This window comes from Ciconia boyciana, chromosome 15 (genome assembly GCF_034638445.1).
Source record: "Ciconia boyciana chromosome 15, ASM3463844v1, whole genome shotgun sequence".
Taxonomy (NCBI): Eukaryota; Metazoa; Chordata; class Aves; order Ciconiiformes; family Ciconiidae; genus Ciconia; species Ciconia boyciana.
The window spans coordinates 15,731,982-15,747,859 of NC_132948.1; the positions used below are offsets into that span (position 1 = coordinate 15,731,982).

Here is a 15,878-nt window from a genome sequence, read left to right on the forward strand (position 1 = left end):
AGGATTTAAGATTCCAATTTCTGGGTCAGGAATTGCTTTGTTAGATACTGTATAGAAAGCTCGGTGTAATGTTATCAAGACTTCGGTGGTCTAAGTGGTAACTCTATGTAGAAAACACTACAAAAATACTTTTTTAAAGATGAGATAATTTAAAATCATTGGAAGAGGAAGCTGTAATAAAATCTAGGCTTGGTAGAATTTGCCTCATTTGGTTTTAAATCCATTTAAAATCCCAGTGTTTCTAAACTCTGGGAATAGTGTTTCTAAACTCTACAGAAATAGCTCAAATACAGAGTTTGAGCTAAATAACTCGGCATTAAGGACTTGAGAGCAAAGTTGGTAAACTTTTTCATTCAAGTTGAGGGAACTAAAAAAGCTTAAAGATAAATGTATTGGATAACAAGAAAAGAGGACGTCAGGAATGTTTCACATTGAACAGCATTATTAATAATTTTTATCCACAAGTGTGCACAACAGGCTGTTTGTTAATATTGAGTGCCATTCGGTTAATGTTTATTGGAAATTTTCAGTGTAGAAGTTGCTTAGTTATTATATATATATATTCATGTTACATTAGGAAACTGAATTTAGAATGTGCAATAAATAGTAAGCCATGTGGTTTTTACACTTTTTGCAGTGGATGTTGTCCTGTACATTTTTAAAGGGTAACTTTCTCTGAAATGGTCTGAGCAAAGGCAATAGTAATAGAGCTCCTTTCACAAAGAAATTCATATCCATACTTTCCACCCTTACAGCTTTTTCAGTATGAGATAAGTTTTGTCATGTTTCTACTTGGACTATCAAATAGCACAAAGTTCTTGGAAACCTACAGTGGAGGATGCCAGCTTTTTAGATTAACACTGCTGAAGTTTTCCCATAGTTTTTAGTTTAATTTCTTTTTTTTTTTTCCCTTAAGGCCGAGCCCCTGACACCGAAACTCTCAATTTGGAGACAGTTGGAGTGAAAACTAATTCTGAAACTGGAAAGATCATTGTTGATGCCAGTGAAGCTACTTCTGTTCCTCACATTTATGCAGTTGGAGACATAACAGAGGTACTGAGTCTACATAAACTGTTTTACAATAACAGGAAGCCAACTTTGTTCCTGACTAATAACTAGCCCCCAGATGTCGTCATGCTCTAGCTTATATCTTAGTGTTTTGCTCTTTTTCATTTTGCAGAGCTGTAGTGTTTATGCCAGCCACCTGGGTCAGTAATTTCCTTCACATGGATCTTGTGAAGTATCTCAGCATTAGAGGTTATTACTGATGGTTATCAGGGAATGCATCATTGGTCAGAGGCTAATAATAATGTCTTTATCACTTCAGTTATCTTTCTAGTAATGTTTTTATCACTTCAGACATACGACTTCATACTGCCTGTGAATGCTATGTGAAAGCAGTTCTTACCTTCTGGCATTGAATACACTTACTGGGAATGACCGTGACAAGTTCTGTAATTCCATTTTTAGTATTTTGGAGTTTAATTGAGACTAGTCACAAGATAGCATTTCTGCTCCCTGACACAAAATGCTTCTGACAAAAGTATCTTCCTCTAGAATAAGAGAAAGTAATTGCTGCAAATACTAAATGCATTTGACTTCTGTTGATGATTTGTGAATGATTATGCCAAGTAAACATGAGGTGTGTTTTGGTTGTTTTTTTTAAAGGAGGGGACATTATAACTTAAGCAAAATAATTTACTTATTATAGATGCAAAACCAGAATTCTGTGGCCTTAATGCAGTGCTATTGATAATCTACAGTTATCTATGACAAGAATGTCTTGTCCTGATCAAAGTGCACTCAAATACTTTCAATCCCTCAATTTTCAGTTTACAGAAGAGCTCAGAGTATCTAGTATAAGTTGGGCATTTTCAAATACGTTGTCTTCATAAAAAATAATGTTTGTCTGGATTCCAAACTCTACGGTTACAGGAGGATGTTTTCATCAGCTGCCTGCTGTTCCTGAAAAATTTGGGCAATATGTAGAATATAGAGGCTGGGCATTGCAAGATCCAAATTCTCTCAGCTGTTGTTGAACTTAATGGAATTGAGCACGTGCCTTCCTATCAAAATTGTTTTTGATATAGTGAAGGCATCTGTTTTAAAAGTCTGGTAAATCGAAATATTGTAGCAATATCCAAACACCATATATAGTATAATTTCAGAGACCTTGAAAAGATTTCTCATTCTGCCATGTTTAAAATCTTGTTTAAAAGGTCTCTCAAATTTATAAAACCTACAGGTGCTCTGAGTTTTTGAAGAGATGTAACAGGTTACATGATGTCTTGGGAATAGCCCTGCAAATTTCTGACTGGACTCTGGAACTGCCAGAGACACTTAAATCTCATAAATCTGCTGACCATTCCTGACCTCTTCCCCTCTATGTAGACATGTGTTTCTTCCTGTCTGTCTCCATCTTCATGCGAATGACTTGCCATTTCCTTTTAAACGGTGTTAAAACTCTTTCCTGCTCAGCTATTTCTCCTCCCCCCCCCACCCCCCCCCACCCCCTCTCCACAGCTTCTCTGTCCAGTCACTCACAGCTTTGGGATTATGTACAGTTCCTCTCCTTTCTTCTCACTTCACGGACAGGTTCCCTCTGTACTTGTCACTTCTTGCTCTGGGATATTTCCTGAGGTCCTCTTTCGGCTCACAATGACCTCCTACACCTGCTTGTCCCTGATATATGCCTTGGTTGGGCCTCCTGCTTTCCAAACTTTTCTTTTTAATCTCATCCAAGAAGCAGTTGTTAGAGGCAATGCTGGCAGGGCCTTAGATTCTGTTGCTCATTTTACTGCCAATCCGCAGTGTTATTTTGTGCAAGTCATTTCCTTTTGGGTGCTTTTTGTCTTCTGCCCTTTGAGGATTTACTTAAGTAAGAAATATAAAGTTGGAGGCAGGATGCTCTCCTCTTTCCTACTCTGGATCTAAAAAATCAGGTCTTCATTTATTTGTAATTTTCATTTTGTTGTTAAAACTTGGATTTCCTTTTCCTGCTTTTGTCCTTATTAGTGCAGATTTTTTAACTTGAGTGGTTCAATAGGCACTTCTAAATGTAAGTGTTAAAAACAGCAACACAGTTTCATACTGTGTACAACTGGGGAAAAACTGAAGAGTTAAATCAGTGCTTTTTAAAGCAGAATTAATTTAGATAATAAAATTCATTGGCATGGGAACCAGCAGTGAAAGACAGTTGTGTGTTGGTGCACATATCAAAGAATACACACAGAAGAAATCAAGTGCATCCTGCTAAGAACCACAAAGCTGCAGAGCTTGGTGTGTGATACTTTCTGGGTGAGACCTACCAAAAGAGCACAGGAAGGGGAATCTTGTTTCCTGTGAACGAGCATCAATGATCCCTAATATTGCTTATAAGAATAAGATTTTTTTTCTCCAGTGTTCCTGCTCAGGATTTCTCTTTGCTCTGCTCTACCCTGTCAGAGTCTCTTTGCTACCATAAAGTGCTATTGCTCAGACCTTTGCAAGTAGTTCTCGAGCCCTCCTCCTCCCTCCTTTACCACGCCACAGTGGACAGATGCTAAATTGCTACCAAATAGCAAGAACTACTTTTTTTGCTTTAATTCAGTGTCCTGGCTGGAAGAGGAGTGAGAAAGGGGAAAGGAGTGTTTCCTGATATGCTCAGAATGACTGTTTTCATTTGGGAGTCTTTCCCAGCTGGCACAAATGGGAAACTATGTGTGCATGGGTGTCTTGTTGCACCCTTGTATGGCAAATGGAATCCTAACGTTATCCAAGCTGTTCATTTGGAGAAAAAGGGAAAAAACCCTTCCAGACGTCCGTCAGTTTGTCTACCCTCAAAAAAAGTTTTTCAAGCTTTGGCAAAATATTATTTTCAACTGACAGGTGAAATTGCATTTAGGTATTTTCATCTTCTGTAATCAGGATGAGGAAGATCAAACTGGAATTTTAGTTTGGATTTTTTTTCAATGCTGATAGAAACTCTCTGTGTTAAAATTCTTCCTCTAGTAGTATTCTTGTTGAAAAGCATGGCACACACTATAAAGAAGTTCTCTCAGAAGGAGGTTTATCATATGGTCATGCTGCTGTACATCTGTCATATTTCAAAGGGTGTTATAACAAAGATGTGTAGAGAAGATGGAATGTACAGTATGTTGCTTTGAATAGAAATAAGACCAAAAAGAGTTGTGTTAGAACAAATACACATTACTTCAAAGCTTTTTAAACTCTCTTAGGAGCCATCTCATTTAAATGTATAATACATTGGAGGATTCTTATGAACAATTTGTATCCATAATAATCAGCAGAGTAGTTCTACACATGACTGCAAAGTGAATGTTCATTTCAAATATTTACCAAGGAAGGTCTTTAAGTAATTGTTTATGAGAAATCGGGCTTTATCTGCATGGATGTTTTAGTAATTAGTTGAGTTTTATGGAATGCATGGCAGTGCTTTCACAATTTTATCTCTCGTTCCAATCTTCTATTCATTTCTGGAATGCCAAAACAACATCTGTATTTCCTGCTGCAGAAATGATTGGCAGCCACGTTTCAGGCAAATGTGTATAAGAAAAAACAAATGGCAATTTTCATGTGTTAAATGACATTTACAGACTTGAAAGTCAAAATGCTGGATTTGAAAAAACATGATTTGATGGATCTTGGGGGGAAAAAGGGATAGACTTGCAGTTTTGTGATTTGTCATGAGCTGTGGGGAAAATAAATAGGTTAGTCTTCATTAACAATTGGAATTGTGGTTTCTTTTATCAGGTTAGACATAATGTTTCAGGTTTTTTTGCAATGTAAGTTTTAACTTAAGTGGTTATTAGTACAGATAAAAGCATAAATGCATATTAATATGCAGATAATTGATATGGTATGTGTACTGAAGTAAATGATAGCTAATACCATTTACTTCATACAGAATCTATCTAGCAACATACAGAAAAGATAAGGTGGGAAAGAGGAATGGATTCCAGTAAATGCAAAAAAACTTCAGGGTAATGAGAAAACGTTTGAAAAACTTGAATGTGTGTGGTAGGGAATCTTTATTTTATTTTCTGCTGAAGACTGTTTTTGAGGGCTTGTTGGATGACTACCTCCAAGTGGGTCTTTGCAGGAGTGTGACAAATGTTGTATCTAGATAGGACCTGTATGAATCAAAACTTCACATGTTTTACAAAGCATTCCATGTTGTCCCACAGAGGTGTTTTTCAGTTATGGCTTTCTTATGTCTCCACATCATTCCTTCTGGATTTGTGACCTCTTTCCTCATCTCAGACAAGCATCTTGATGATATGTCTTGGATGAACTCTTAAATAATGTTTTTTACTAGATTTATGAAGTTTGTTAGATCTTATTTGTTTACATGGACTGTTCTTCCTCAGACTTCAAAAAATTCCTTCGAAAATGCCTTACTTCAGTTTGCACAAACTTCCAGGTTGCTTAAAACTAGCACTGGAGTTCTGATGCTCCAGTGGTATTGTGCCAGCACTCAAAATTAGGGTTCTGGCACGCTGCATAGTCCTGTTTGGATGTAAAAAGTAGCCAGGACTCATGGCTTGAACTGGAGCGTGTCCTGGTCACATCCTGCTATCATTCCATTTCTCACTTGCAGGAAGTTAGCATTTGCCAATAGCAAGCCTTTTCAAGCCCCTCTCTAATACCAGAGTCTGAGACTAGGACCAACTCAACCTATAGGTCGCAGTGCTAGCAAAATACTGTTCCACTTCTCCGATCCAGGACCAACATAGGAAGTCAGTAACAGTGCCTACAAATAGCTACGTTTTGTGCCCGTATTCTGTAAAAATGTGACAGACAACTTTTTAAAAAAGGTCTGATGTTATAAAAACACTGTTGCTTTATACTAGCCTTCTCCTGCTTTAAAAAGGCCTTCTGAAAAATTTCCTGATGACTTACTCTGGAAAGAAAGGGGGAAGTGAATGGTTAGCATGTGAATATCCTCTGCTTTTCAAGAGCTGACATGATATGATATAAGGTTTTGACACATTCATGGCATTTGTTCCCCCCATTAAGACAGATATTAAACTCAGGGACTTAAAAGCATGTTTGGACAGAAATTATTACTGCCTTCTCTGTTTGGAGCCCTGGCTACTGGGCTGGAATTCCAAAGATTTGGCCTTCCTCTGACCATTGTCCCAGGAGAAATCCTTGGATGCTACTTCTCTGTTAGTTAAAACAAAGCTTTGTGCTCTCTTCTTAGGGCCGTCCTGAATTAACACCCACAGCAATAGCTGCAGGAAAACTGCTGGCTCAGCGTCTTTTTGGCCAGTCTTCAGAATTGATGGACTATGACAATGTGAGTTGTCATTTCTTTTTTCAATAATAAAAACCAAATCTTACGCTTTTTTTTTTCCTTAAGAATTTTTAAAGAAATTGCATTTTGTCATCTGGAATCCAGCTTTGGCAGTAGCCAATGTAGATGTGTGTGACAGAGCTACACTTCTCAGTCATGCAAAATCTCCCCTGTATCTGCTGTGCGGCTGCTTCATATGGTTGAACAGTAACACTTTCTGTTTCCTCACAAGCAGGTACCTACCACAGTTTTCACTCCCTTGGAATACGGTTGTGTTGGACTGTCAGAAGAAGCAGCTGTGCAATGTTATGGATCAGATAATATTGAGGTATGAAAACATTTTTAATTTTATAGTTGGTGTCAGAGTTGCACTATGAAAAGACAGAAGTTTCACTGTTGTATCAGGCAAAATTTTTGGTCCCCAAAATACTATGTTTGCAGTTAGGGAGCTGGTGTCTTCAGAAAAGCTCAGGACTTTTAAAAGTATTGCAGCAGGTCACAATGGAAACTGTTACCCAGTGGGCTTAAAATTATTGATAGGGTGTGACAGCTTTAAACTAGCTGCCATTTTAATAAGTTATATTCTGCAACATCATTAAATAACAGTTACGTTCCTTTTAATTGTCAGAATTGCTGGTCAGGTTCTTTAGTCTAAATTTTTGGGATGTCCCCAGAAATATTCACACAAGCTGCTAAGTGTCTTTGTGGCTTAAAATGTCTAGATATAATATGCCTGAGCATTGCACATTGAGGAAGAAATCTGTTATGGCATATATTCACACCTAGCCCTCTGACATGAGGAATGAGATTAAGGTACTCATGATGAAGAAATCAACAATCGCCATATAAACAAAATCCAAACAAGTCACTCTTGAAAAGATATGTTGCGTTACCTTTATTCACTCATCAAAAAGACTGTCAACGTACGACTCGGTAAGCTATGGCAATACAAAACACAATACTTCATGTCCAGTCAGTTATTAGTTTTTGTCTTTTATGATTCTGAAATATAGTTTATACTTCAAAAATCTGTCCCAGAACTCTTATCTGGGTTTCTGGATGCTAGTGCCATCTAGAACGATATAAAATTACTGTAAAACAATTGTTCTCATCTGATTAAGGCAGGTAATTGATATGTGTGTGTCATAAGATGCTGATGTTACATATGTATTGGAGAGCAAGTTCAGCTGATGGATTTAGCTTGGAGCCCCAGGCAAAATCATTAATGAAAAAATAAGCATTTACTATTCAGAATGCAAAAATTACAGTTTGGGTAGTCTTGTGGTATATGTTATTATAGATATAGAAAGCTTCTTGGATTTCATTATTTTCAATAAACGAGGTATTAAACTTTTGGGAGAAGCTTAAAGGAACAAAACTAACATTTTTAATTTGGGGCATTGTTTGAGTAACATGATTTTTTTTTTTTTTTTTTTGTTTTGTTTTTAATCTAATGGTTCTCTAAGAAAGGTTTGTGTTAAACTCTTACTGTGCTTTCCATATTTTTCTTTAAAATAACGAACAGGTTATAAATAAATCAATTTTTTCTACAACATTATAAATATGTAGTAATAGTACTCATTATAATACTAAACAGCAGTTTTTGACATAATAGTACTCTCTAACACAAAATGTGGGGTTTTTTTCCATCCCAGGTATACCATGCGTATTATAAACCTTTAGAGTTTACAGTGGCTGAAAGAGATGCAACTCAATGCTATATGAAGGTGAGTGTTGTGAGCTTTTAACTTGCTTTTAACTTAAAACAAGAGATATGGTACAGCCAGCTTTAAGGAGGACTGTTTGGCAATAAAACCTCTCAAGATGGATGAGATATTTTCTTGGTGACAGTCTGTTTCTCCAGTGTAACTTCAAATGTTTAATATTCATTACATATCGCATTGCATCTTGAAATTGCTTTACAGATATTAGCATTTTTCAGAGCTGACATTCTGCTGATTGATACCATCTTTGAACTGCTCTGAAGGCCCTAAGAAATATTCCAAATTCTATAGAGATTAATCTCTGCTTTCCCCAGCAAAGTTCTTAACTAGTTATATGTAATATCTGAGTTGCCATCCTTGGGGAAAGTATGCTACCTTCAAAAAAATTAAGCATAAGGCTTGCAAAACTGTTCTGTCTTACTCATGAAAACAAAAACCTCCTGGTTTAGACCAAAGTGTTGGACTTGAAATGTGTCTTCTCCTAGAGCAATCCAGTTGCTTCGGTGTTGAAAACGTTTTTGATGCACTTGCCCATAGTAGAGAATCTTAGATAAGGTGAAGTGTAGTGATGGTAGAATATATCATAGTTTTCTTTTTCTTTCTTTTCTCTTCCATATCAGGGAACAATCTTTGTTGAATAAACGTAGTAACTTCTGTAGGTCCATCACAAATTATTATGTTGTTATTGTTGTGTAATACATCAGATGTAAGGAATATCCATTGTCAATAGTTGCAACTGGTTTTTCTACCTATATTTTGACACATCTGATTTGTGTAAGTACCTTAGTAGCTTGCCTTAACTGTCCCAAGTATTAGTGCAACTAAGGTGATGCTACTTCTTTTTAGCTATTCCCTTTAAATCATGTCAATGAAAGTAAATATTTGAGGGTAAAGTAGTAATAGCATAATAGTTGTTGGATGATATTGGATATAGTCCTTACTAAACTCCCAAAACGCATGAACAAACATTAAACTTGAGAGTTTCAAACTCTATTGCAAGAGCGTTTTTTCTTTAAAACTCCTCAATATTTAAAGTACCACATCAGGATTGCTGCTGTTCCTGGGATTCCTAATGAAAGAATCCAAGCCTTTACTGAATAGCAGAACCTATTAGATTAGTGATGATTTAATGCTTGTTGGGAGGACACAGGGAGAGACTGACTTTCTTTTCATAATTATAAAGATGGTGTCCTTAAAGGAATTTAAAAGTTTTCATTAAGTTCCCTAATAAAAGTTAAGTGTGCAGTGACTCAGGCCCTCCCAGATACTTATTAACTCACCTTCATCTTTGGTTACTTCCAAGGCTTGACTCCTTTTTAGGTTATGTGGCTGATGTGGTAAATGTATCTCACCAAACACGCTGCTGTAAGAGTTTACTGACTGAATCACAAAGGCATAAAATGTCCTATAATTGATAGTGGTCATCTTTGGAAATACAGCTGATTAGCTGCTGAGAATAACTGCACAGGCTCGGAGAATTGCTAAGGTGGCTATTCAGTGTCAAAATAACACTAGTCTGGTTACTAGATTACAGAAGGTATTTTGAGGATTTCATACAAATGACAAACAACAAAGTATTCAATTTACCACAAATTATTGTTGTCAGTGGCTCCCTGAAGTCTGGAAGAAATACACTAACAAAGCTTTGATTCAGGAAAGTGCTTAAGGACAAGCATAAGACCTATTGAAGTCAGTAAGACTTAAGCAAGTGTGTAAGTTCTTGGCACACTGGGAATAAACAGCTGAACTAGGATCTTGGGGCACTTCAGTTTCATTTAATTCAACTTCATGCCTTATCTTCAAATGTTCTAAGAAAAGATCTCTATGTAACGTATTGTTTTCAGATGGTGTGCTTACAAGGGAGAGAGCAACGAATACTTGGCCTTCATTTCATTGGACCAAATGCAGGCGAAGTTATTCAAGGATTTGCTCTTGGAATCAAGTAAGTACAAAAGAATGTCTCTAGCTTCTAAAGCCTGCTTTTTAAGTTATTGTAAGATTATAAAAGATAGCTGCCTAGTTTTGGCAACACTATAAAGAATCCATGCTTTTTGTTACTTTTATGTAGTATTGCACATATTTTCACTGAAAATACTGCAGTTCTTCATTAAGATGTACTGGATTTAGTTACTGTAATACTGGATATAGTTAAGGAACAACTGAGGAAAATATATTGTTGGCTTGATATAGTTAAAGCAAAAAATTAACTTACTAATGTTAGTTTTCTCAGAGTGTAGCTTCTTTTGCATTCTATGCACAGGATAGGAAATCACCATATAGTTTTGCAAGTCACTTCTTTAAAAGGATATTTGTGATTTTCATAAAAACCTTTCTTTACACCTGCCAAGCATTTCTTTTCCTAATCTCATCTTTAAATGTGCACAGCCAGTGCTCCTCAAAAGCTCAGCAAGGACTTGCATGAATTTTTATATTTCTGGGGTATAAGCTAACCATAATGTGATAAGGTAAGAAAGAAGCCTCTGTAGAATGATGGGAGAGAGGAGTTACTTTTGTCTGGAGCTATCTGATAATTGCAATAACAAACTTGCCCAAGTAGGTGAACCTTTGTGATCTGATCTTGTTTAAGATTTTGCTCAAATATTAATATAGAAGTCCTCCCTTTGAAGGAGTAAGGAATGATTCTGGGTCCTCTCTGGTTAAATGGAGAATTCCTGCTATGCCTCTTGTATGCTACAATTATTTCTTATTTGTTTTTTCATTTCCCTTCTTATTGCTGATTCACATCTTCAGAAATGTTGATTCATATATTTACATTGCTAAATTATAGTTTTTTAACTCCTCATTGAAGAAAGTAGGCTGGGATACAAGAAATCACCCCCAGCTGTGGTGTTAGTTCATTTTCCTAAATGTTATCACCATTTTATTGCAGTTTTAGTCTTACAGTTGTGAGTGACTAGTATAAATGAAAAGCAGAAAGGATTAAGAAGGCAGGACCGCAAATATAATGTGAGGAATATCTTGGAAATCATTGATTGCAGTGTACCCTCAGTACACATTTTCAACATGTGTTTGTAGTCCATTAATTGCCAGTGGTATAGATTCTAGAACTACATTTTTTAGGATGTCATTGTTTTGAAGTTTTATCCAAAATAACCAGTGAAAAGGAAGCACATGAAACTGGAGTGCTTTTCTGCCTTGCCTGAGGGAAATTAAAACTTTAGCCACAGTAAGAGGTTTTCAGCAGGTCAGATTCTTCTGTTGGTTTCTATTGTATTTCACAAATCCAGAGCTTTCAATGTGGAACACCCACTGTAAGAGCTGCTGTTCTCCTTTGTCAAATATTAGGTCTTACTTCAGGCTCTCCAAAGGATGATTTTCCATCTTCCCTCCCCACTTAGCACTCCAGTAACATCTGTGCTCAGCAATCATTTTTTGCTTGTTGGTGCTTTTTTGGATGTAGGTGAGGACACCAGAAGACATCTGTGGCTCTCTTCCCTGTATTTTGTAGAGGGAGAGAACATTATTCCATAGAGAGCTTGAAACAATTCTCAAATTTAGGGCCATTTCAGCTATTCTTACAGCATGACCTGCCAGGAATAGCAGCTCGAAGGAAAGTCATCAAGTCTAAGAATGTTATTGGACAAGTAAAGGAATTAAGCAAGTGGGATTTTAGCTCAAGGGGTTTGGTGTTGTGTTGTTTTGTTTTGTTTTTTCAAATGAGAGACTTTTTCCTCCTGCTTATAACATTGATAATTTCAGCGTAAGCACCAGACTTTCTCTAAGATCATGGAAGAATATTCTGGTATTACCTCCTTCAGCAGATTCTTGCCAGCAGTCCTAATTAAGATTTTCTTCCTCTGTGTGTATGTGTGTGTTTTTTCCATCTGGAGTCAGAGTTAGTGAAACACACATGTATGTACAAGAAAAGCTGAAGGCTGCAGTTTTGTCATATGTTTTTGCCATAGGCTCAGTTGTGACTTGGGGTAAATTGCTTAATTATCTCTGTCTCAACTCTTATGACAATTCTTCCCTACCTAACAGTGTTGTGAAGCTGGGCGTTTAAATGTTGTTGTGTAAGTGCCTGAGAAATAATAGACAGCATTGTTTGAAGAATAAGTGCAACTCCTCTACCTGCTAAAATTCTGCTAAGAGCAGAATTACTCTGTTTTAGGACATTCTAGGGGCTTCAGGTGAATAGTGTTTGACTTTGTGGGTTTGGTGTTTTTTGGTTTTTTTTGTTAGATGTGGTGCTACATATCCTCAACTAATGAAGACAGTTGGCATTCACCCTACCTGTGCTGAAGAAATTACCAAGTTGCACATTACAAAGCGTTCTGGCTTGGATGCAACAGTCACAGGCTGCTGAGGTTAAATACCATCCCTGGAAAGAAGGAAAAAAAGCACAAAATATATTGCTAAAGAAAAGGGGCACTTAGAGTTGAAACAGCTTTAATGGTTCGAGTTCCAGGAATCTTTCTCATTCTCCCTGTAGACACCTTTTTCTCACAGCCAGCCAAAGAAATTGTCCTCACACCATCACAGTTCTAAAACCAATGCAGTCCTGCTGTAACAAATTTCTCTCTTTCAAAGTACCTATAACTTTCCTCTTGCTGGGAGCTAGGGAATAATCACAATTTTATATATGTAAATATAACTGAAGCCAGTGACATCTGAGGCCATCTACAAATTAAACAGTTGTCATTTCAGTTTCTGTGTTGGCATGACTGTCTGCCAGCAGAAGTGTCTCACGTAATGTTCATACAGATGCTAGGAATCGGACAGGGCCTCCCTTAGAATTTTGGTGATGATACTTTCTCCTAAGTACTTGGATAGCTCATTACTGATCCTAATCTTGAATGCTGAGACTCTGTACTCACTAGTAGAAACAAGTTCTCAGAGTGTGTAACAATGGGTAAGCAGTCATCTTTGGGTTTTTTCTTTAAAATGTAATATGTACAGGAATTTAATAGAAAATCACTTATCACTGAAGCTGTGCTGCTACTGGATGAATCCCAATGGATTAATCAGTGGCAGCCTGGTCATAACGTTATGGTGATGGCTGAGAATGAATGAGCTCAGAGGTGCTAAAGAAAGAGTTGAATTTTATGGTGTCTTCTCTGCCTACTCTTGAAATTTCTAATTCAGTTCAAATTACATTGACACATCTCACAAATTACTGCTTGAACACCATATATTAAGCAATGCTGACAAGTAGAATGAAAACCACTAATAACCCAGCTCATGCAGCATTTTCTGTTTTATAGAATGCAGAAATCTGGCTGACACAGTGATATATTTTGTTGGTTTGTTTTTAAGATTTTTCTCACTGATGAGCTGGATACTACAGCTGAATGGATTTAGGTCTGGCTTTAATAAAACATGTTACTGAAAGGAACTATATTAAATAAACAGTGATCTAGAAAAGAAATGGTCCTGCTCAGAACAAAGATAGAAAATAACTATCTGCCTTTTTTTTTTTTTTTTTAAGTATTGGCCAGAGTAAGAAAGGATTAATCTATTGGAAATTTCTGCTTATTTTCCTGCTATCCAGAAGGGGGAGATGCTGGCTAATTTGTGGCAATAAAGAAACAGAAATCTGACAGTGAAGTTTCTTTTGCAGAACCCTGTTAAATAGATAGCCTCACAAAGGCAAACACAAAACAAACTACACTGAATTTCAATCCAAGTTGCAGTTGCCAACATTTTGATATGCATAGTCACATAGTTTCTTGCACCCTTTACAGTATAATAGTGCATGTAGGAAAAGAAGAGATCAGCTTGAGGTGAAAGAAAATGTATCCTTTTTGCAGTTAATTTATATCAGTGTTTTTGTATGTGGAATTTGATATTTTCATAGCTGTCCTGCTTGTTGCACAGTTTGGAAGAATAATCTGATGATCATGTATATCTTTGCTATTTTTCCTTCAACTGCTATTTCACTGCTGCAGCATGCAACACAGACAAATAGTTGGTTTATTTCAAGTGTGAAATCTTTTTTACCATGAGAATTGTACCTGTCAGAGAAACTAGTAGACAAAAGTGATCAGACCTTCCTTCTAAAATATGAGGCAATAGCATTTATCACACTCTCATTGATACTAATATACTCCATTTTCGAAGATTTGTTCTGACTTAAACAACAACAAAAGAAATCTTAATGCTTTCTTTACAAAGTTTCCTGATTTTTGGTCCGTATTTCTGGTCCATAAAAGAGGAAGAAGTAATACAGTTTGACTGCAAGTGGCATTCCCTGTCAGATCTGCTGATGCCATTTTTCATCTGTGAAGTCATCCATAAGCTTGTAGTTGAAAAGAAATACTTTGAGTGGAAGTGTAGTTGAAACACTGCCTGAATATTGCAACTGCCTTTAGAAGAAACGATGAAAACTTTATATCTGTATATAAATGTGTGCATACCTGCACATTCAGAAGTTCCTGTTTCCTTTAATAAAGGTCTTATGAGTATGATACAGACAAAAACTAGATTTTCCCAGCTGTTTAAAAAAAAAAGTTCATAGTAAATTAGGGAGGTTTTAAATGTCTTACTTAATATTTCAAAACATTGAGATACGGAGCATCTGTCTTACAGAGATTTTGCTGTGAGAAACATCCCACCTCTGACTAAACTGTAATGTGTATGCATGCAAGATTTTTTTTTTTTCCCTAGTGATTACCTATTACAGTTCCTTTTGTACCCATAAATGAAAACATTGGTGTGTAGCCATGTGAAAGTTGCTTCTTTTCTCTGTCCTACCAATGCATCCAGCAGACTGAGTTGTCTGCTGCTATAGACAAATCAATGGAAAGGTGAGTTAATTTCATTCATCATAAAGTTCAAAATAATGACTTGGGACAACAAGTAAAGAGATCTCAAGAAAACATGTCTTCAGTGTGTATGGGGTGTGAAACTAAGGCATGTCGTCATTCTCAGAAGTAATAGAACTCTCTTGGTTTTAGAATTGCTGAGTGGGCTGCATGAAAATTGATCCTGTATCTTGAACAGCAGCCTAGTTCTGTTCCTCATTTAGTGGAAAATGTTGTTGCCCCCCTGAAGTAAAACTAAACATACATTCACACCTACATAACCCAAATGTCAGAATCAACAGCAAGACAGGATAATGACAACTACTGTGCTTGTGCTTTTTTTCCTGAAGGATTCGCCAGGGATGGTCCTTAAGAATTATTTTTAAAAGCCTGACTAATGTCAATTTAAATGACTGATGTACGCTGCAAATTACTGATTATATGTGGAAAGGGGGGGGGGGGGGGGAATTAGTCAGGCTTCTCAGGATGCCAGCTGATGAGGGCTTGTTTGTCAAACCACACCATGGTGCAAACAAGTCTGAGCGTTGCTGGGTCCCTCATATGTATGATCCCAATATTTATTGTGTTGTGAATTAATGAATTAATAAAGAATTTTTTTTCTAGTAAATGTTTGATTGTATTTGTTTAATTTTGTACATATGACTTCTGCTTACAGGAGATTTCTTTTTTGATCTTAATGCTGTTTCCCTTGGTTGAGGTATGTGTTAAGGAAACGAAGTAGTAGACAGATTCAGACCTTTCAATAAGGAAATGTTGATACCTCTCTCTCTCTGATGTGTAAACTGAGTAGCCATGGAGATTATTCCAGGCTGGATGACCTTCTTATTTTAAATTTAAATTAAGAGAACCTCTAGACTTGGTAAGTATGGTTTCAAATACTCTCCTGTTTGTTCCAGCTAATGAGGTTTAACAGGTATTTTCACAGTCCATGTGTGTTGACATGCTTCTTGAAGACTCGTCAAGAGGAAACTCCCTTGAAATACAGTGCAGTCAGAGTATTATACGGGACTAAACTATTCTATATTAGCTATTCAGTTTGGGTTTTAAACTAGAACATGTAGTGGAAAAAAT

General features: G+C 36.6%; 1 protein-coding gene across 3 annotated transcripts in view; it reads left to right on the top strand.

The window, feature by feature from the left end:
• The window catches only part of TXNRD2 (thioredoxin reductase 2), a 37,121-nt gene extending 21,877 nt beyond the window's left edge, over positions 1-15,244 (top strand). For 2 of the 3 annotated variants that reach the window (XM_072879717.1, XM_072879716.1), the window contains exons 12-17: positions 917-1,053; positions 6,206-6,301; positions 6,534-6,626; positions 7,954-8,025; positions 9,867-9,964; positions 12,226-15,244. In XM_072879717.1, coding sequence (XP_072735818.1) covers positions 917-1,053; positions 6,206-6,301; positions 6,534-6,626; positions 7,954-8,025; positions 9,867-9,964; positions 12,226-12,349 — 620 coding nt within the window. In that variant the 3' untranslated portion in view covers positions 12,350-15,244. Of the gene's footprint in view, positions 1-916; positions 1,054-6,205; positions 6,302-6,533; positions 6,627-7,953; positions 8,026-9,866; positions 9,965-12,225 lie in introns of those variants that run through there. The other variant, XR_012045203.1, reaches the window with a different exon arrangement.
• Positions 15,245-15,878: the final 634 nt, after the last annotated feature.